Raw genomic sequence first — 23,923 nt, forward strand, 5'->3', positions numbered from 1 at the left:
TTATAGTCATAAATCGATTGTATATGTTATAAAATGATGTTTTCAATGCAAAATAATCATTAAATTTGAAAATTTTTGAATTTTGACCATATTTTCTGTAGATGCGCCTATTTCGGCAGCAATTTCTGCAATAGAAAGGCCAATATTTTGTCTCCAGAATGTGTGAAAATGCACAAAATGCGTCCATTTGAGTCATATTCATGACGGAATGAATGATATTTCAGAATCAAAGTGAACAATAATGCATACAGGTGAAACTTTTACCAAAATTTACAATGAAGCGACCATAGAGCCTAAATTTAGCCCAGAAAATGGGTAGGGGGTGGCCTCACTTAAATGTCCATATTTCTCTAAAATCTCGAATTTTCACAATGAAACTTGTTAACATGTTCGGTATTACATCTTTCTTGAAAATAGAAATGAAAATATTATGAAATTTGATATAAAGATATCTCTTATAAGAGCTGAAATAAGACTTTTCTCGAAACACATCACAATTAGTCTTTATAGTCATAAATCGATTGTATATGTTATAAAATGATGTTTTCAATGCAAAATAATCATTAAATTTGAAAATTTTTGAATTTTGACCATATTTTCTGTAGATGCGCCTATTTCGGCAGCAATTTCTGCAATAGAAAGGCCAATATTTTGTCTCCAGAATGTGTGAAAATGCACAAAATGCGTCCATTTGAGTCATATTCATGACGGAATGAATGATATTTCAGAATCAAAGTGAACAATAATGCATACAGGTGAAACTTTTACCAAAATTTACAATGAAGCGACCATAGAGCCTAAATTTAGCCCAGAAAATGGGTAGGGGGTGGCCTCACTTAAATGTCCATATTTCTCTAAAATCTCGAATTTTCACAATGAAACTTGTTAACATGTTCGGTATTACATCCTTCTTGAAAATAGAAATGAAAATATTACGAAATTTGATATAAAGATATCTCTTATAGGTTATAATGCAGTAATTCGGTCCAAAATGTGCTTCCGTGGTGTAGTCGAAAGAAGTCCCTAATAAATAGATCCTAATTTTTCCATTTTTCGCGCATTTGCGCGTAAATCGGGGGCCAAATGGGCATTATTTCACTCGTGGAATGAATTTTACATAAAATAGGACACGTTTCATGCTAATACTTGCATGTTTTCGAGTTGTTTACTTGAAAACGAAAGTAGGGTGTTTATTCTGCGGACCGCTTTCTGAAATGCGGCAATATGAGGGTACCTGACTTCAGTTGACTTGCATTTCACTGCATACTATTCAACACCCCTTTTTCTTTTCGTTTTCTTGAAGCAAATGTATGGATATCTTGTGGAAAATAGGTCTACGACGAAGTGAAAATCTAGAAACTGTAACAAAATTGGTCTGAAGTAGCTGAATTTTATATGAAACAAAGAACAATTTCTTTTATTGGTATATAGCCATAAAGCGTTGCATCGAAAGAGATGTCAAATTAATATTTTTTTCTTTTCATCAAAAGAAGCCAAATACTATAATTATTATAAAGATTTGACATAGTAATGGATTTTTGGAAGTCTGTTCTGTTATCCTGTATCACTGGGTTAACATTCGCAGAAAAAGGTGAATGGGATTTTTACTTCCCTTCTAGCAAACCTTCATGATTTATGGATAGAATTATAATTCGGACACTTTCCGAAAACCAAACAGAAGTTTCCATTTTTGAGTAATTTAAAATTAGATACATGCTTTAGGGTATAGAGGATAGTTTGATAATTTTTGCGTTTAAACTTTATTGTATAATTTTCATGTCCTACTTTTCCCTAGGTTCCTTTATTGTATAAATATTCATCTCATTCTTTTACTGGCTTGCAGAAAGACATATATATATATATATAATCTGACCTACATTTTGAATATTTGCTTGTGTTATTAGCCTGAATGTTTGAAGAATATGGAGAGCTATACTACTCACCCCGGCATCAGTGGATTTACAGTCAACTCGTCCCCTAGTCAACTCGTCCCCCAGTCAACTCGTCCTCGATTTGGTCATTTCGTCCCCCTCGGCGATTTCAAATTGGTCATTTCGTCCCCTCTTTTTCGGCCCCCTTTTTAAAACGTATTTTGAAAAAAAATAATAATCAAAGTATGATAATAATCTGTTTTTTTTCTCTTTCAAATAAGTATATCTATGCTTCAAGTTTGTTTTAAGAACTTTTTGCTTTAAAAGTGATCGATTTAACAAGGAGGATTTTCAGGTTTTTTTTCTGTTTTGTTTTTGTAAGTCTGCTATGTTGGACAACATGATAGCTGTTTAAAAGTCCGTATTTGTTGCTGCTTATTTTCAAACTCTTGAATAATATTAAACTTTTTATGAAACGTTTTTTTTTTATAATAAATGATTTCCTCACTCCAATCAACTACTAACACATTTAATTCTACTTGGGGGAAATTTTCACACATTTCATCCGGTCAATCAACAACTTCTCATGCAATTAAATACTATTAACACCTTCCAATCAGCCCAATCAAAGCCTTTTAATGTGATTAATAACCTTTAACACCTTTCGCATGCAGGTATATGCTCATTCTACTTTTTTAGAAACCACTGTTTCCCTACTTTTGAAGTTTTTCTTTTTTACTTTAATGACAAAAAATTAATATAAGCATGTGACAGATATTTTATTTATTCTTTATTGTATTTCTAAATAAAACTTTCTTTTATTATGACCAGGGGTAACGATTTATTGCTCTCTCTTTTCTTACTATGATTTTTAAAAAGTTAATTAGATTTCCTATTATATTATATTTTTAATACTAAGAGCATTGTATTTATTTTTTATATTTTATTTCAGTTAATTGTCTTATATTTTCAGTATATTTCTTTTATCATTTTATCAAACCTAATTATTTAAAGTTAACTATTTCCAATATAACTCCTTCAAAACTCACAATGATTTTAAATACAAGTTTTCAAAGTCAAAAATATCATAAAAATGCAAAAATGCTTAAAATATTAAGGGGGACAAAATTACCAAACGGGGGACGAGCTGACCAAATTTTATAATGAGGGGTGAAATGACCAATTTTGGGGGACGAAATGACCAAATCGGGGACGAGTTGACCAAATTTTATGATGAGGGGGACGAAATGACCAATTTTGGGGGACGAAATGACCAAATCGGGGACGAGTTGACTGGGGGACGAGTTGACTTGGGGACGAGTTGACTTGATACCCATCAGTGTTGGTTAAAGTTCTCATGAAATGGTAATATCTTGTATACAATCAAAGATATTTACTTCAAACTTGGAATGCTATTATAACAGTCTCTACCTGTAGGCAAGAGTACATAACTCTGTCAAGTATTTTGACTAAATTATGGCCTTTTTTAGACTTAGAAATTGGTTCAGTTTTCGTACAAGTACATGTTTTGTCAAAACTATTTGACATGTGGCTTTGAAACTTTGAACACTTCTTTATTAAAACAGTCTCCAGCTGTAGGCAAGAGTACACAGCTCTGTCAGGGGTCACGCTGTCGATCGCCACTTGAGCCATTTGCGACAAAAAATTAAATGTGGCTCCGAAATTTTCTAATTGGCGAAAATGGCCCAAAGCTATGTCTGTCTGCAAAACTACGAATATTGCCAGTTTTACGAACCTAAAGGTGTGAAAAATCGATAATCTGTGTAGACACAACATCCGTTATTGAAAGGGAGGGAGCCAACTTGCAAATTTTTTATTTGATCAGGCAGTTAATTGGCGATAATTAGATTATTGAATAACAAACTGGATAATTATAATCATCATTTTGTGCACTTGATACGATTTTATGAGCAGTCGACCGTTAGACAAATTTTCTATGATTGCCGAGAGTTAGTTTGGGCAAAAACAAATAAAAATGCTTTAGACAAGCAGAAATTGTAAGTATTGAATAGCTATGATGATAGAAAAGCAATAAAACATAGGTATTTTATCAAATATTTAATTCCAACTTACTTTTTCCGAATTTGTCACCTGTTTTCGCGACCGTGATTTTCGGATATTTCTGACGAGATTTTTTAGTGCAGTCTTAATAAAAAGCCAATAAAATGTCTACATTTAAAAAAAATATGACAACTGTTGCAAAAGGAGCTCTTATTTTGAATTATTTTTCGAGAATAAAACATGCTAAGGCATCAAACCCCACCCACTTATAGGCAATGTGCAAAATAAGACACTCTTTTTTTTTTAAACAATTTTTTTTTATTTTTGACATCTTTATTTTAAATGTGATTTTCAGATTTTTTTTTATTAAATGGCAGATGTTTATAAAAATGATAATTTTAGAAATTAACAAATTGATTTTCTAAATAGCTTTTTAAAGGGTTACTAAGAAATATATGTAATAACTACATTAACGTCTTGAGTAGTATGAGTACTTTGGTACATATAATGTAGTCCTACAAGAACGTCAATGCTATGCGCTTCGCTGTTGTTGGCCTCATAATTTTATCTTCGGAAAAAGCAGTGGCTCAGAGAAAAAAATTCCCAGTGTGACCCCTGTCTGTCAAGTATTTCGGCCCCAGCTTTTGGTCTTGTTTGCGACTGGTGTTGCGGTTTGAACTGGAGAAAAAAAACCAAAAAATCATTGCGTAAACATTCACATCATAGTAAGGATATTTCCTCATTTGATAAACTTTTGTCTGTTCAATGCAGCTATGTCACACTTAATTTGACACTTACAACAACCTGCAAATAGCTTTGCAAAGAGGTACAAATTCTGGACATTTAGATCAGCTTAGCTTTTGCAAAGGTCATAAAAATACATAAAAACTGTCATCTGTAGGAAAATCTTGCTGTCTACCTTAGAGAAAAGGGAGAAACAAACATTGACCTCAACTTTCTTAAATTACCTGCAGCAGCTTATTCATACTATCCTGCATCCTTTACTAAATAAATAAGTTGGGTTTTTTTCACTTTGTACTGTATTTTTTATCACCCTACTTCTGCCAGCATCAGCTGGCTGCTTTCAGTCACATTCAATGAATCATGATCAATATTACAGTTAGAAAATTGTAAAAAGGCTCCAGAGTGCTGGAACAGATCAAAAGAACGATAGAATGTTGAAAATTACCTTTAAACCAATGCAGATAACTCCTGGTATACTGACAGCTCTAAAACTGTCCACTGTTCATTTCATTCTGCAACAAAATCAAGTCAAGGCAGATTATACATAAAGCAAACACCTAGAAGTATGTGTACGAACAAAAACAGGAATGGAATTTACATAATCATTGAATATGGTTCAACAATGTATACATGCTTTGTCAGTTGTGCTAACCAGTTACATTTGTAATAGAAATCAATCTTGTAAGACTTTTGAAGACAATGAAGGATATGCCTAGTTTATTTTGTTAGCTCATCTGATTTTTTCTCCTAACCTATCAAAGCTATTGCTTTAAAACTTGCAACACTTGTTCACCCTCAAAAGCTGACTCTATACAGCAAGAAATATAACTCCATCCTGCTTTTTGCAAGAATTATGGCTCCTTTTGGACTTGGGAAATATCAGATTTCTTGGTTAAATTTTGCTTTTAGGTCAACTTTTCTCTCTAACGGTCAAAGCTATTGCTTTAAAACTTGGAGCAGTTATTTGCCATTAAAAGCTGACTCTGCACAGCAAGTACTGTTACTCTACATTGCTTTTTGCAAGAATTATGGCCCCTTTGGACTTAGAAAATCTATTGTACAGAGACAAAAAATCAGATGAGCGTCTGCACTCGCATTTAGGCCGTGCTCTTGTTTTATTGAATGTCATCCTGAAAATTATTTGGTAGAAACCATAAACAGTGTTTAGGGAGAAAATATTCACACGTTCATATACATGTTCACATGTATTTAGGTTTACTTTGACATATACAAGTATACTGTTACATTCACTTAGATGGAAAGACCAAAGTACAGTTTTCACATATTATAAATCTGTCAACAGGTTATATGTAAATCTAAAATCTTTTGTTATATTCATTAATATATGACATTTCCAATCTCTTTATTATCAGTAATAATTATTACAGAATCCTAATATTACAAAATCACATTTTCATATATAGACAGCTGAAACAATATCAGGAATATAGAAAGTGTTTTCAATGAAAAGGCAATTTTTGAAGCTTTATATGGATTGTGCATTGCTGGAAGCCTTTTATTCTTGCACATTTTTGAAAAAAAACTTACATAAGTATAAACTTGTGCCCTTTTGCATCTTTATGATCGATATGTAAATCTAAAGATCTGTTGATATATTGATTAATATATCAGTTTTTCCAGTCTCTTTATTATCAATTATTATGTCTTAAAATCACAAAATCACTTTCTCTTGTATCCTACAGAAATCATATCTGATAGATATTCAATGAATGCCTTTTATTGATGTGCATTTTTGAAAGTCTTTTATTGATATACAATGTAGAAAGAAAAAAACCCACATCAGTGTAAGTATACAAAGCATAAATACATTTGTTTTGACTTCTTATGATTGTGAATGGATGCCCTTTCTTTATCATAAAAGATATTTAAGAAAGAATTTGGAAAAGGTAATACATATCAGTATATCTTTATGGACCTGTCTGTCTATGATCTGTTGATTAATAAAAGATTTGTAGAGCGAGCGTTATCCCCTGCAAGATCGAATCTGCTTATCAACATCCTAAAACTTCTTCCCAATGCCACTGTTGTTTTTGGAACAGCCTGTCACAATATGCTGTAAATATGCTGTAAATCGGTCTATACTAAGGGGCTTTAATGCTGTTCTAGCTATATTTGTAACATCCATACCTTCTGGAAGCCAGACTTTGTTTTTAATATCACTTTTCAAATTGTGAACAAAAAAGGAGAGACTTTTTAATACAGGTAAATAGTGATCCGTTTCAACTGTTCATGTACATTACTTTACTTATTAAATCATGAATATGGGGCCTCCGTGGCCGAGTGGTTAAGGTCGCTGACTTCAAATCACTTGCCCCTCATCGATGTTGGTTCGAGCCTCACTCTGGGCGTTGAATTCTTCATGTGAGGAAGCCATCCAGCTGGCTTACGGAAGGTCGGTGGTTCTACCCAGGTGCCCGCTCGTGATGAAATAATGCACGGAGGGGCACCTGGGGTCTTCCTCCACCATTAAAGCTGGAAAGTCGCCATATGACCTATCGTGTCGGTGCGACGTTAAATCAAAAAAAAAAAGTCATGAATATACTCTTCTACAGCAAGGGTAGCCAGGCTAGAGCGAGGCAATCACTGAAGATAATGTTGGAGATGATCCTGTCGATAATGAATGTCTATTTCTGACAGCCGTTGAACGTGTTTTTGTGTAAATTGATAGTCACATTTATGAAGTTATGGTGTAACCCAGTATATTTACCTAAACAGATTCTAAGGCCTAAAGATAATTTTTAGCTCGACTGTTCGAAGAATAAGTAGAGCTATCCTACTCACCACGGCGTCGGCGTCGGTGTCGGCGTCAGCGTCACACCTTGGTTAAGTTTTTCGTACCAGTCCACATTTTGACAAAGTCTTTTGAGATAAAGCTTTGAAACTTTCAACACTTGTTTACCATCATCATGGCCAGTTATAGGCAAGAGCACATAACTCCATCAAGGATTTTGGCTGAATTATGGCCCCTTTTGACTTAGAAATCATGGTTAAGTTTTTCGTACCAGTTCATATTTTGACAAAGTCTTTTAAGATAAAGCTTTGAAACTTTCAACACTTGTTTACTATCACCATGGCCAGTTATAGGCAAGAGTACATAACTCCATCAGGGATTTTGGCTGAATTATGGCCCCTTTCGACTTAGAAATCTTGGTTAAGTTTTTCGTACCAGTTCATATTTAGACAAAGTCTTTTGAGATAAAGCTTTGAAACTTTTAACACTTGTTTACCATCACCATGTCCAGTTATAGGCAAGAGCACATAACTCCATGAAGGATTTTGGCTGAATTATGGCCCTTTTTGACTTAGAAATCTGGGTTAATATTTCGTACCAGTTCATATTTTGACAAAGTCTTTAGAGATAAAGCTTTGAAACTTTCAACACCTGCTACCATCACCATGTCCAGTTATAGGCAAGAGTACATAACTCCATGAAGGATTTTGGCTGAATTATGGCCCCTTTTGACTTAGAAATCTTGGATAAGTTTTTCGTACCAGTTCATATTTTTTGTAAAGTGTTTGACATATGGCTTTGAAACTTTTATCACTTGTTTAGTATAATAGTCTCTATCTGTAGGAAAGAGAACATAACTCTGTCATCTATTTTGGATGAATTATGGCCCTTTTTGGACTTTTGAAATTGGTTCTGTTTTCATACAAGTCCATTCAAAACTATTTGACATATGGCTTTTAAACTTTGAATACTTGCTTATCATTATGATTTACATCTGTAGGCAAGAGTACATAACTATTTTGACTGAATTATGGCCCTTTTTGGACTTTGAAATTGGCTCATATTTTGCCATTTAGTGCAAGACTTATCAAAATCAAAGTAATACAGGAACATTGTTTGTCTAATCTATTTATTTCTTTTGTCTGAATATCCGTGGAAATATTTTGACCCCATTCTTCAATCAATTCTTTGAATAGTCGAGCGCGCTGTCATCAGACAGCTCTTGTTGTAGGCCTAACTGCAGCATTTGCACAGAAATGATCACATCACACATGAAGTATAAGTCAGAATTCTTTTGTTTTTAGTGTATCAGCCTACTGAATGCCCAGGCTTATACTGTGGAAAAAAAGAACTTGGTCCAGGAGAATACTCAGGATGTGGGGTAAGAAAAATCTTGGATTTTGCTAAAAAAAAATCTGGATTAGCATGCAATACAGTCATAATTTTTCTCAGGTCTAAATTGGACATGCCATTATTTACTTTATGAAAGTAATGAAAAGATAGTTTACACATGCATGTATTTTAGCTCACCTGAGCCAAAGGCTCAAGGTGAGCTTTTGTGACCGCTTGATGTCCGTCGTGCGGTGTGCATCGTGTGGCAACAATTTCTAAAAAAATCTCCTTCTTCAAAACCACTGGGCAGATTGACACCAAACTTCACAGGAATGATCCTTGAGTGGCCCCCTTTCAAAATTGTCCAAAGAATTGAAATCCATGCAGAACTTTGGTTGCCATGGCAACCAAAATGACAATCTTAAAAAATCTTCTTGTCAGAAACTGTAAGCCGGATTTCAAAAATATTTTGTAGAAATGATCTCTAGGTGACCCTCTACCAAAATTGCCTAAGCCATTCTGTTTCGGTAAAAACATGGCCACCGGGGGTGGGGGGCTTATTTTCCCTATATGGCTATATTGTAAATTTAAAAAATCTTCTTCTTCAAAACCACTGGGCAGATGTACACTAAGCTTCTCAGAAATGATCCTTGGGTGGCCCCCTATCAGAATTGCCCAAAGAATTAAAACCCATGTAGAACTGTGGTTGCCATGGCAACCAAAAGGAAAATCTTTAAAAATCTTCTTGTCAGAAACTGTTAGCTGGATTTCAAAAATATTTTGTAGAAATGATCTCTAGGTGACCCTCTACCAAAATTGCTTAAGCCGTTCTATTTTGGTAAAAAACATGGCTGCCAGGGGGCGGGGCTTATTTTTATTGTAAATTTCAAAAATCTTCTTCTCTGAAACCTGAAGACCTAGAGCTCAGATATTTGGTGTGTGGCATTGTCTAGTGGACCTTTACCAAGATTGTTCAAGTTATGATCCCAGGGCCAATATTGGCCCCGCCTAGCGGTCCTTTGAATTTACATAGAGTTCAATAGGAAAAACATAAAAAAAATATTCTTCTCTTACACATGTAAACTGAGAGGCACACAGCTTAGATATTTTACATGTGGCATTGTGTACTGGTCCTTTACTAATCTTGACCCAGGGTTCGTTTAAAGCCCCGACCCAGGGTCACTTAGTTTTTAGCTCATCTGATTTTTTGAAAAAAAATGATGAGTTATTGTCATCACTTGAGCGGTTGTCGGCGTCAGCGTCTGCGTCTGCGTCGGCGTTGCCTAGTTAAGTTTTATGTTTAGGTCAGCTTTTCTCCTAAACTATCAAAGCTATTGCTTTGAAACTTGGAATACTTGTTCACCATCATAAGCTGACCCTGTATAGCAAGAAACATAACTCCATCTTGCTTTTGCAAGATTTATGGCCCCTTTTGTACTTAGAAAATATCAGATTTCTTGGTTAAGTTTTATGTTTAGGTCAACTTTTCTCCTAAACTATCAAAGCTATTGCTTTGAAACTTGAAATACTTGTTCACCATCATAAGCAGACCCTGTACATCAAGAAACATAACTTCATCTTGCTTTTTGCAAGATTTATTGCCCCTTTTGGACTTAGAAAATCAGTTTTCTTGGTTAAGTTTTATGTTTAGGTCAGCTTTTATCCTAAACTATCAAAGCTATTGCTTTAAAACTTGCAACATTTGTTCACCATCATAAATTGACCCTGTACAGCTAGAAACATAACTCCATCCTGCTTTTTGCAAGATTTATGGCCCCTTTTGGACTTAGAAAATATCAGATTTCTTGGTTAAGTTTTATGTTTAGGTCAACTTTTTCTCTTAAACTATCAAAGCTATTGCTTTGAAACTTGCAACACTTGTTGACCATCATAAGCTGACCCTGTACAGCAAGCAACATAACTCCATCCTGCTTTTTGCAATAATTATTGCCCCTTTTGGACTTAGAAAATCATTTTCTTGGTTGAGTATTATGTTTAAGTCAACTTTTCTCATAAACTATCAAAGCTATTGCTTTAAAACTTGCAGCAGTTTTTCACCATCATAAGTGGACACTGAACATCAAGAAACATAACTCTATCCTGCTTTTTGCAAGAATGATGGCCCTTTTTTGACTTAGAAAATCATGGGTAGGACAATATTTCTATTACACAAAAAAAATCAGATGAGCGTCAGCACCCGCAAGGCAGTGCTCTTGTTATATGAGTTATGTAGGAAAAAATACTCAAAAAATTATCTGATCATATTTCCTTGACTGTTAAATTATACTTAATGACGTTGATGGACAGTATATTCATTTCTTAGATTTTTACAAGCTTTATGCTAGAATAGCATTTAGGCATGTTTGTTTCGTGTTATAACATCAACAGAATCCCTCGTGGATACTTTGTTACACCTCGCCCTACAAGGTTTTGAATTTAGAGTTAAAATTTTGGATTTCTTCATCTACACAAAGTTTAGTTTGACATTGAAAAACAACAGGATAAAAGGAATATTTTTAAAACCCCATCTGCAATGTTCATTAATAAGATCATCATTTCAAAAGAGTCTGTATCAACTTTACTTCTTTTCAAACAATGTATTTGTACTTATAATAAAAAAATTCAGGGATGTTTTTGAAAAAATCATTTGTCAATGATTTTACACCAAATATCACTTTCCTAAAATATAATCGTTTAACAAAATATGGGACAGCTTCATAAGAGTGTGTGATTGGGTCGCTTTCAGATAACAAAAAAATAACAATATTAGGATGTATCTAATTTCCTAGAAGTATCAGTTTTGCTTCATATTCAGGTTTTTAAAGTGAACCCATTGAGTTTTAATTATGATTGGTATTTTGTTTCAGGCTTGTCCAAGAGGTTACCAGCCAGAGTATAACTCAATATGCAGCGAGTGCACAAGTAACCCCACATTGTATGACTGGTTGTATTTAGGTTTTATGGCACTGCTGTCCTTGTTGCTACATTTCTTCTTCATTGATTACACTAACCAGAATAAAAAGTAAGTTTCAATATCAGTAGAACCTCTGTTCACAACATCTTCATAAAGTGAACGTATGTAAAGCAAACACTTTCAAAAATTATACCTTGTTATAAAGGCATATATGAGCCGTGCCATGGGAAAACCAACATAGTGGGTATGCGACCAGCATGGATCCAGACCAGCCTGCGCATCCGCGCAGTCTGGTCAGGCTCCATGCTGTTCGCTAACAGTTTCTCCAATTCCAATAGCCTTTAAAAGCGAACAGCATGGAGCCTGACCAGACTGCGCGGATGTGCAGGCTGGTCTGGATCCATGCTGGTCGCAAACCCACTATGTTGGTTTTCTCATGGCACGGCTCATATTTTATTACCCATTTCATGAAGTTGCTGGTAAATTAATGTCTGCAAAGCAGCAACCTATTTCAAACAAAACATGTTACTTTTTCCAGCGATGTTTACTACATATAGTTTTTAGCTTGATTATTCAAAGAATAGTCTAGCTATTCTACTCACCCTGGCATCGGCGTCACACCTTGGTTAAAGTTTTGCATGCTAGTACATATGGCTATCATTTAAAGGCATATAGCTATGAAACTTTTTTTTTCTTTTTTAGGCCAATTACCAACCTCACTAGATCACGTCCCATAACTCTGACATGTATTTTGGCCAAATTATGCCCGCTTTTAGACTTAGAAAATCCTGGTTAAAGTTTTACATGCAAGTTACTATCTCCAAAACTAATGTAGATATTGAATTGAAACTTCACATGTGTCTTTGGGGTTATAAATCTAGGTGATAGCATCAAGTCCCAACATTATTATCTCTGACATGCATTTTGGCCAAATTATGCCCCTTTTTGGACTTAGAAAATCCTGGTTAACGTTTTGCGTGCAAGTTACTATCTCCAAAACTAATGCAGATACTTGATTGAAACTCTATAGGTATTTTAACATTTAAGGTAATATTCCTGCTTCTGGGACAACAATTCGAATAGTTGAGCATTGGCTGTCTTACGGACAGCTCTTGCTTTACATAGCATATATTTATCTCCCCTGTGATGAGAGTCATTGCTAACATTATAAAATCTTCTAAAGATTAGACAAGAATTTCTAACAATGCTGTTAAAAAGCCTTTTCTTGCACTGTTGCTACATACGTAATTTTTACACATACGAGGGAATATGTGTTTTTAGACTTTTTCTTAGAAATGGCTGCCACTTTTGTCAAAGGAGATAAATTTTACAGAAATTGGGAGCTATTTATAGAGAGGTTGCATGGTAGTTTTGCTTACAAGTGCTTGTGTGATATACAACACTAATCGAGGGTTCAACGCAATAAGGGCGTATCTACATATAGTTATTATATGTAGATATGCCCTTATTGCGTTGAACCCTCGATGTCAACCTGTTTATTTATTCAGGTGCTATGAACAGTTTTGGTCAATTTTTACGTAATACTTATATAGATACTTTATTTGAGCCGTGCCATGAGAAAACCAACATAGTGGGTTTGCGACCAGCATGGATCCAGACCAGCCTGCGCATCCGCGCAGTCTGGTCAGGATCCATGCTGTTCGCTATCAAAGCCTACTGGAATTAGAGAAACTGTTAGCGAACAGCATGGATCCTGACCAGACTGCGCGGATACGCAGGCTGGTCTGGATCCATGCTGGTCGCAAACGCACAACGTTGGTTTTCTCATGGCGCCGCTCATTTTTATGCCCCCGAAGGGAGGCATATAGTTTTTGAACCGTCTGTCTGTCTGTCAGTCTGTCTGCAATTTTCGTGTCCGGTCCATATCTTTGTCATCGATGGATGGATTTTCAAATAACTTGACATGAATGTGTACCACAGTAAGACGACGTGTCGCGCGCAAGACCCAGGTCCGTAGCTCAAAGGTCAAGGTCACACTTAGACGTTAAGGGATAGTGCATTGATGGGCGTGTCCGGTCCATATCTTTGTCATCGATGGATGGATTTTCAAATAACTTGGCATGAATGTGTACCACAGTAAGACGACGTGTCGTGCGCAAGACCCAGGTCCGTAGCTCAAAGGTCAAGGTCACACTTAAACGTTAAAGGTCATATTTCATGATAGTGCATTGATAGGCGTGTCCGGTCTATATCTTTGTCATTCATGCATGGATTTTAAAATATCTACGCATGAATGTGTGACACAGTAAGACGACGTGTCGCGCGCAAGACCCAGTTCCGTAGGGGGCATGTGTCATCCTATGGAGACAGCTCTTGTTTGAAATGAATTAATAGAGGGGAGTGATAGTCTAGAGGTTAAACTAAAAAACTATATATGGACATTTACTGTTATTTTCAGATCACTTGTAGTGCTACATTTGTCTGCACTTCTTGAGAGTGTTATAGCCGCATTTCTCACAGTGTTGTTGACAGACCCGTTAGGTTCTCTGATGATCCGATCATGTCCAGTGAGTCGCCTAGAAGACTGGTACTCAATGTTGTATAATCCTTCACCAAATTACACAACAACATTCCATTGTACACAGGAAATTGTGTACCCTCTGTAAGTTTACTTTTGTGCTTCCTTGAACAGGAATAAGTGGAGAAGAGGTCCAGATCTGTGAATTGGGGAAAATGTGTTTGGGCAAAGGGGAATAGAAAAGGTGACATTAAGTCAGTTTTGTGGGAAAACTGCATGATTTGAAAGAAATCTCCTGAGGGGAAGAAGCTTATAAATGGTTCCCATTTTAGAAGGGAAAAAACAAAAGCAAAAGGACTTGTGAAGTATATTTGTGGAAATCTCAATTGCAGTTCATTCTAAGCATTTATATTGATAAGAAATAGTTATTACACTGGTCAGTAAATTGCACTTTTTGTTTAAGATATTTGGGAATAAACTTGTTATAAGGAATCCTAATTATGAAAATGACAGTTCACATATAAATACATTTTCAAATGTGGAAGTCTTTCTGTTAAAATGTTTTTCATGTGCATGGACATGGATTTAGCATTAGTTCCTTTCTTTCTTTCTTAAAAAAACACCAGTTCAACTGTTAATAGTATGTAAATTGAAACTAAGTCGGACATACTTCTGAATTTATCATTTCAGTGTATCATAAAGTTAAAGATGAGGAAGAAATATATTAAGCTCACTGATAATGAAAAACTTTATAATTATATTGATTAATCAAATAATCATGTTAAATCTTTGACCATTTACTTACAAATTCTTTTCTTTATGACAGTATATTTCATTTTGTTTCTACAGTTACACAATAGTAATGGTATACTACGCCTTCTCCCTGTTGTTTTTGATGTGTCTGCGTCCAATGATCAGCCTCAGGTTTGTAGAATGTCTCGGCACCAGGTCAATATACGCTGCTCTCTACTTCCTACCAATCCTAATAGTGATCCAGGCAGTGTTTGGTGGACTTCTTTGTGAGTATAATAACCTTTATGCATTCATGTAATGAAAGCAAATCCTACCATAGTACTGAATTTGCAAAATATTCTACATATGTACAACAAAGGGATTTAATAGTTACACAAGAAAAAGAGTAAATTTTTTGGGGGGACTGAGCATCTGATTATTGCTCTTTTGAGTAAAATACTGAATATGACTTTTAAAGTACAATAAAATACTGATCACTGAAGGTCACAAGGGGATGAGAAAAATGCTTGAGTTATCTGGGGTTTCAAGCGATTTAATATAGAAAGTATATGGAAAATGGCTGGGGATCACATAAAAAAAAATTGAGACTGGGTGCTTGAGAAATCAATGCTTGAACAAGCAGTGTTTCAATTTATCTGGAATCTGTTGTGACTTTTTTCTTAAACTGCATGTGATACAAGCTATAGAATTGTATCGACCCAGCGCAGCTCTAAATGTTGATGAAATGTCAACCCTCTAAGCTTAATTGGGAGAACGCAGATCTGTGTGGGATCATGATTTCAATTCTTGGATGAGGTGAATGTTCTCCTTGATTATTGATTTAAGACGTCCTGTCTGAAATCATTTATCCTCCACCTCTGATTCATGTGGGGAATGTTGGCAGTTACTTGCGGAGAACAGGTTAGTACTGGTACAGAACCCAGGAAAACTGGTTAGGTTAAATGCAAACCATTACATAATTTAAATGCTGTTGAAAAATGGCACTAAATCCAAAACAACATAATTATGTTGATGAAATAGAGGATTTTCTACTGTTGACTTTCAATGTAAGCATCTATGTTATAGCTAGGTTTTGAAAGAATAATCATTAACCAATACTATTTGTATCACAACTTAATCAGTGTACATTATAAGATTCTTTCACTGGTTATAGGTGCAGATGGGAATTTCTGGCCTCGAGGGTAACTGTTTAGGCGGTAACGAGGTTCCTACCGAGTTACCACCTAAACAGTTACCCGAGAGCCGGATATTCCCATCTGCACCTATAACCAGTGACAGAATCTTTTTCTTGCATACTGATATCAAGATATAATAATAAACATAAAATCAGTCGAACGGCTTTCTTTTTAGAACTATTTCTTATAGCAGCGTATTTAAACAAAGCGCGGGAAATCAACGTCCGTAAACAGGAAAGACGTCATGACGTTTCAAAGACAAATAACAATGTTTAGTTCCGGTTTTGTTTTATCAGTTCCAGCGTAACGTTATGAATTTTTGATAAAATAACGTGTTTTGAATCGAGAAATATACTATCAGGAACAAAGAGGAACTGTCAAGGTATTGGATTTTTATTCCGTTTTTCGAAATAAAATATAAATAACTACATAAATCTCCTACATATATGTAGATCGTAATACGTCATTTAAAGCACGAGAGTCATCTTACACCCTGGGGTGTAAGATGGATTTTTCCAGCACCGGTAAAAATACAGGAAATCCCCGTCTGGTATGCAAGAAATATGTGTACAAGTTATAAAATCTCATAGTTATGCCCCCCTTTGAAAAAGGAGGGGTATATTGTTTTGCAGATGTCGGTCGGTCGGTCGGTCTGTCAGTCGGTCGGTCGGTCGGTCGGAATGTAGACCAATCCGTTTCCTGATGATAACTCAAGAACGCTTGGGTCTAGGATCATGAAAGTTGATAGGGAGGTTGGTCATCACCAGCAGATGACCCATATTGATTTTGAGGTCTGTATGTCAAAGGTCAAGGTCACAGTGACCCTGAATAGTAAAACGGTTTCCGGATGATAACTCAAGAACACTTGGGCCTAGGATCATGAAAGTTGATAGGGAGGTTGGTAATGACCAGCAGATGACCCCTATTGATTTTGAGGTCAGTATGTTAAAGGTCAAGGTCACAGTGACCCTGAACAGTAAAACGGTTTCCGGATGATAACTCAAGAACACTTGGGCCTAGGATCATGAAAGTTGATAGGGAGGTTGGTAATGACCAGCAGATGACCCCTATTGATTTTGAGGTCAGTATGTTAAAGGTCAAGGTCACAGTGACCCTGAACAGTAAAACGGTTTCCGGATGATAACTCAAGAACGCTTAGGCCTAGGATCATGAAAGTTGATAGGGAGGTTGGTAATGACCAGCAGATGATGCCCCCCTTTGAAAAAGGAGGGGTATATTGTTTTTCAGATGTCGGTCGGTCGGTCTGTCTGTCGGTCGGTCGGAATGTAGACCAATCCGTTTCCGGATGATAACTCAAGAACGCTTGGGCCTAGGATCATGAAAGTTGATAGGGAGGTTGGTCATCACCAGCAGATGACCCCTATTGATTTTGAGGTCTGTATGTCAAAGGTCAAGGTCACAGTGACCCTGAATAGTAAAACGGTTTCCGGATGATAACTCAAAACACTTGGGCCTAGGATCATGAAAGTTGATAGGGAGGTTGGTAATGACCAGCAGATGACCCCTATTGATTTTGAGGTCAGTATGTTAAAGGTCAAGGTCACAGTGACCCTGAACAGTAAAACGGTTTCCGGATGATAACTCAAGAACACTTGGGCCTAGGATCATGAAAGTTGATAGGGAGGTTGGTAATGACCAGCAGATGACCCCTATTGATTTTGAGGTCAGTATGTTAAAGGTCAAGGTCACATTGACCCTGAACAGTAAAACGGTTTCCGGATGATAACTCAAGAACACTTGGGCCTAGGATCATGAAAGTTGATAGGGAGGTTGGTAATGACCAGCAGATGACCCCTATTGATTTTAAGGTCAGTATGTTAAAGGTCAAGGTCACAGTGACCCTGAACAGTAAAACGGTTTCCGGATGATAACTCAAGAACGCTTAGGCCTAGGGTCACGAAAGTTGATAGGGAGGTTGGTAATGACCAGCAGATGACCCCTATTGATTTTGAGGTCAGTATGTTACAGGTCAAGGTCACAGTGACCAGGAACAGTAAAATGGTTTTCAGGCAATAGCTCAAGAACGCTTGGGCCTAGTGTCAGGAAAATTGAAAGTTAGGTTGGCCATGACCAGCAGATGACCCCTATTGATTTTGAGGTCATTAGGTCAAAGGTCAAGGTTACATTGGCCAGGAACAGTAAAATGGTTTCTGATCTTCTTGTCCAAAACCATAGGGCCTAGGGCTTTGATATTTGGTGTGTAGCAAAATCTAGTGGTCCTCTACCAAGATTGTTCAGATTATTTCCCTAGGGTCAAATATGGCCCCACCCCTAGGGTCACATGGTTTATATAGACTTATATATGAAAAAACTTTGAAAAACCTCTTGTCCAAAACCACATGGCCTAGGGCTTTGATATTTTGTATATGACATCATTTAGTGGTCCTCTACTAAGATTATTCAAATTATTCCCCTAGGGTCAAATATGGCTCGCTGTGGGGGTCACATGGTTTACATATACTTATATAGGGAAAAACTTTGAAAATCTTCTTGTCCAAACCACAAAGACTATGGCTTTGGTAATTTGTAATGTAGCATCATTTAGTGGTTCTCTACCAAGTGTGTTCAAGTTATCCCTCTCGGGTCAAATATGGCCCCGCCCCAGAGGTCATATGGTTCATATAGACTTATACAGGGAAAAACTTAGAATCTTCATGTCCATAACTTACATCATTCAAATTTGGACAACATGTATAGTTTTGAGTGGCAAGATGAACCTTGACATGAGTTGACTTTGACCTTGACCTAGTGACCTACTTTCATATTTTTGTACCTACAGCCTTCAAATTTGGATCACATGCATAGGTTTGTGTACTGAAAAAAAACTTTGACCTTGTTATTGACCTAGTGACCTACTTTCACATTTTTGAAGGTACAGGCTTCAAATTTGGACCACTTGCATAGTTTTTTGTTCCAAAATAAAATTTGACATTGATTTTGACCTAGTGACCTACTTTCACATTTCTCAAGCTACAGCCTTCAAATTTGAACCACAAGCATAGTTTTGTGTACTGAAATGAACTTTGATCTTGAGATTGACCTAGTGACCTACTTTCACATTTCTGAAGGTACAGGCTTCAAATTTGGACCACTTGCATAGTTTTGTGTTCCGAAATGGAATTTGTGTTTACAGTGAGCAAATAATTTCTGTTCCTTGTGCAATTACTGAATGCATCAAGGGGGGCATTTCGTGTTCGACGAGCTCTTGTTTACACATTTAAATGCAATCTTTATATTGTACAAAAACTGCTTATTTTCTTTTTTCAGATTATTCATTCCCTTACATCATGATCATAGCTTCATTAGTGACAAGTGCTATACACATGGCACAAGGTATTCAACAGGTATGGACAAGTTTTTCTTTAGCCAGCATTCAGTAAATTCACAGGGTGTACAGATAATATTCATCCATCCAGTGAACAAAATGACACAATTCCCCTGTCAAAAAAAATGCAGATATAGAATAAATGCACTTCAGTTTAAAACCTTGAAAAATGTGCTAAGGCATGCAGGAGATATGTTAAGGGCCACACAGGGTTGTCCTGGTCCTTAAATCAATTGAATGTTCCTTCCAGATTCAGAAAATCATTATATAGTGTATATAGTGATGATGCCATCTGTTGCATCCAAGGTATACAGGGTATATTACAATGAATTTAAAATGGACAAAAACTATACCAGCACCTTCATATTACAATGCTACTACAGCCCACTTTAAAGTCACAGCCATGTGCCCTGCCGCCTTTGATTACATCTGCAGTATTTCATCATGCAGGCAAAGGTTTCCCTTATTGTTGGAAGTTTATGTTGTTTGTCACTTGCATGTGTGTGTTATTTATTACCACATGCTATAAAACCAAATATTTTTGCTAGGCCAAAAATTTGCTATTTTAAAAGTTCAAATTAACGACTTTGTGAAACATATAAATAGCAGGAATATGTACAGTAAGTGAATTGAGGGACTCGAACATTTCTATTTTATTACTAATACTAAGATATTATCTCCTCCCTCTTGATGTGTTTTTATGAATCATTATTCTGTCCTCTGGAAGTATTTACATGTCTGCTATTGATAGAGTGTAATTGCTAGTGTGTAGATAGAACATTAACACATCCGTTCTAAAAGCTATATTTTTATATTGAAAAAAAAACAAAAAACATTTGGCAATAGTTCTCTCATATTAATGATTCTCTGTTATCTAAAATTATCATCTATTGAACACCTTTGAAAGAGGATCAAAACACTCATACAAACCACTACTTTAGTTGTTTAGTGTAAAATTTCTTCTATTTATCATATGATATGTTATTGTAAAAAAAAAAATTCTTCTTTATTTCAGGGATTCACAGACCTGCTTGCAGAGAACTTCAAAAATATGCGAAATCTGACAATACTGATTGGTCACTGGATTCTGCATTGTTATGGAATTATCTCCCTTACAGAACTGAAACAACCAGATCTTCATGTGCCGTTGTTGTTACTGGTCTTCTTCCCTGTCATTTTTTATGTGGTCACAACAAAGTTCACCCATCCTGATAATCTTGATAAAACAGAGTGATAGATTGTTTCATCAACATTAAAGATGATACTGACTGGGCGTACTGTAAAAGAGAAGTATGATGATGAAGAGCTACAGCTTTTGCAGACTTGTTGAGTACTCTGTGTAAGCAAATGGACTTAAACAGAACAGTGTTCTTGAAAGCTGGAACATTTACAGAGTGTGCTTGGTAAACCTTGTGCTGAGAAACTAATCATGAGATTAATGGTGGCTGCAGCAGAAAGTCTTGGTTCTAAATCTTTCTATGGATGCTCACAACTGTGAACACTTTTCTGTCTTACTCAGGTGACAAAAATTTCAGAACACTATTCATAATTCTATAGAACTATTCCAGAACATGAATGGAATGCAGTTTGTCCAACATTTGGATGCAAATATTGACAATATCTCTGGTATATGTTCAGCTTGATCCAGATCAATTATATTCTTTGCAATTAATGTCTTAGAATATTTTTTAGAAGAAGATTGGCCGCATTTTATTTTGTTATCATAAATCTAGTCACTTTTAAAATGTAGTGTGAGTCATTTATTTCCTTGTACATGATTTATACCTTGCTTGGATAACTCAGTAATCCTCAGTAAATAGAGCTCAAGACTTAAGGTTGGAAGGTTGTCAGTTAGAAACCGAGGTGTTGCGATTGTTCTCCGTGAGCATTAACTGAAAACAATATCTGTGTCAAAGGTCGTTTGTAATTAACCTCTGTGGGGAAAGTGACTGTAGGAAATGTGCATAATTTATTTAATCTCAGGTCTGTAATATTATCAAAGTCTAGTGGGAAGCTTGAAATTGCTGCCTTCCCATAGAGTTCTGTATTTATTGGTATTCCTGCGAGTGAGTGCATATTTTCAACACGGCTTTCAATATAGGCTGTTCCTATAACTTGAAAATGTATCATTTAAAACGACTTGTTCACATTTTTAAGATGGAATTGGAAGTCCTCTCTAATTTTTCATATAAATATACTGGTATTGGTGTATGAATTTACGAAATGTATATATGAAATGTACAGAATCAGTAACATTTAAAGAAAATGTTAACATCACTTTGGATGTTTAGAAGCAACATTGTAAATATTAGATACTTGTTTTCAAATGATTGTGTGAATGAAAATACTTGCACTAAAAAAATTCCTCTGAACTTTTTAACAAATTAAGCACTGTACCAGTTCCGAGAGTCAGATCAACGGCACCACTGAAAAATGGTACTAGTATATGGTAAACTCAGAGATATATTAAATGGTTCCTAGCATGGAACAAGCTTGATTAGAAATTTGACTGAAGAATTTCAACTTGAAAATCTTTTGCATAATTCTTAAAATCTGACTAGGATACTTTGAATGAATGATACACAGCTGAGAACAAAAACAGAAAATTCCACCTGAGTGAGTAAAAGTGATAGCAGGGACAATACAGTTGCTCTAATGGAGTTGTCTGTCATTATGCTTAGCAGCAGATCTGGTCAAAGAAACTGGTTCATGTTTGAAGATATAGTCTGCAGTTTTAAGAATTGATGAGTAGCAGTTTCAACATTCTATATTGTTCCATTACTTGCATGTGTATGACTGATAATACAACAATGTATGTACATTGTATACTTCAATATAGTTATTAGTTTTGTGCCATGTACAACAAGTGTAAGTGTTATATTTAAGTAATGTCTGTTTTTAAGGTAGTTCTGCACGTTTGAAAAACCGGAAATGATAGCGTAACATCATTTATCCAGAAAACATAGAATAAAGCCTGGATATGGCATATGGAAATGAAAATCAGTTTATGAATTAAAGTAAATTTATTATAGTGGCAGTGTTGCTATATTTCTAAAGTCAAAATATGATATTAAAAATATGGCACGTTGAATAAATCAAAATAATGTCTTAAAATTAACGTGAAATGTCCGGTTCCCTTTAATCATAGTCAAATATCTCAATAATAAGCACACAGACCTCTACATTTTATTTCACCAAATTATAGGCCATGTGTTTATTTACAGCTGCGAGAAGTTTTATCAAAATCTACATTGCAGAAAAAATTCTATTCGCGAAAATGTTACAAAAGTTATGATTTTCCCAAAGACTCCTATTATGAAATATTGCTCGTCAATACGGTGAGATCCAAATTTTTCAAATCAGTCTAGCAAAAAATCAAGCACACGACCCTATCTTTTTTATTTGCTGAATTTTCTAAGTATATTCTGAAGTTTTGAAAAATTAGAGTTCAATCAAATTCTACATTGTAGAAAAAAATTCAATCCAAACGTGCAGAACTACCTTAACTCATGCCTTTTGAGTTGGTATATTTCCAGAAAATTTTGGTTTTAACATATGATGAACTGTATGCTTTTAATGACGACTGTATGAATAAATCTTTACTGTTTGTATGTTTTAAAAACAGGAGCATTTAGTTGGTATTGATTGATCTAAAGCAGTTGGCTGAAATTGTTAGATATTGTTATGTGAATTTATTTATTTCCTGATGTTCAAAGTACACAATAAATACTGAAGAAAACTAGAGCTGTGATTACGGGTGATACAATGTACAGCTTTGTTAGAAGAAAGAGGACATTTTGTCTGCCTAAAACTTTCGTCCCCCGAAAACATTAGTTGTGTGAGAGTGGTAAAAGTAACCCCAGTGTCATTGCAGACATTGAACACGAACTTGGAAAATAGCAGATGAATTGAAATACCGTAAGTAAAGAAGAAATAAATGTAGTTACCTGCCCCCACCTGCCCTTCTTCAAGGTTAGAAAATTCATGTCACACACATCTACATTTCATAGTGATTTTGTGTATGAAGGTTCAAAACTGAGGAAGTAGTTTGTGCCGCTTAAAATCTGTGGAATATACTACTTCTCAAGTTCTGCAGTTTTAAATGGATTTGAATGAAACTTCACATACATATTACAGATGAAGTGTAGAAATGAAAGATGTAAATCTCAGAAAAAAGTCACATACATCTCGGAAAAAAGTCATGCATGCATGCACACACACCCGATGATAACTAACACAAAATAATTATTTTAGGGATTTGTTTGCATGTATCTGCTCACTGCTAAAAAAGTATTTCAGAGATGAAAAAAGTGAATATGTTTTAGACTGTGTGTGGGAGGGAGGGTAGAAACAAAAAAAAATCAGTGGTGTGTAACCTGATATAATTCACCATCGAGTTAATATACTTTTAAAAGGAAAAGTTTTGTCTTTTATTGCATGATGGGTATTGGGGGGGGGGGGTGCATGGGTGTCCCCATCTCTGCCCTTCCCAGAAAAAAAAATATGAATTTCGACACTACAGTGAGCATGTTCCA

The 23,923-nt window shown here is 35.6% G+C and overlaps 1 protein-coding gene across 1 annotated transcript; it reads left to right on the top strand.

The window, feature by feature from the left end:
* The first annotated feature begins 1,438 nt into the window (after window positions 1-1,438).
* LOC123534015 (JNK1/MAPK8-associated membrane protein-like) lies at window positions 1,439-22,995 on the top strand. The gene is made up of 7 exons (XM_045316050.2): window positions 1,439-1,591; window positions 8,694-8,770; window positions 11,589-11,743; window positions 14,055-14,258; window positions 14,964-15,133; window positions 19,331-19,407; window positions 20,404-22,995. The coding sequence occupies exons 1-7, from the start codon at window positions 1,531-1,533 to the stop codon at window positions 20,620-20,622; spliced, it is 963 nt and encodes a 320-aa protein (XP_045171985.2). The 5' UTR covers window positions 1,439-1,530; the 3' UTR covers window positions 20,623-22,995.
* Window positions 22,996-23,923: the final 928 nt, after the last annotated feature.

This window comes from Mercenaria mercenaria, chromosome 1, assembly GCF_021730395.1.
Source record: "Mercenaria mercenaria strain notata chromosome 1, MADL_Memer_1, whole genome shotgun sequence".
Classification (NCBI taxonomy): domain Eukaryota; kingdom Metazoa; phylum Mollusca; class Bivalvia; order Venerida; family Veneridae; genus Mercenaria; species Mercenaria mercenaria.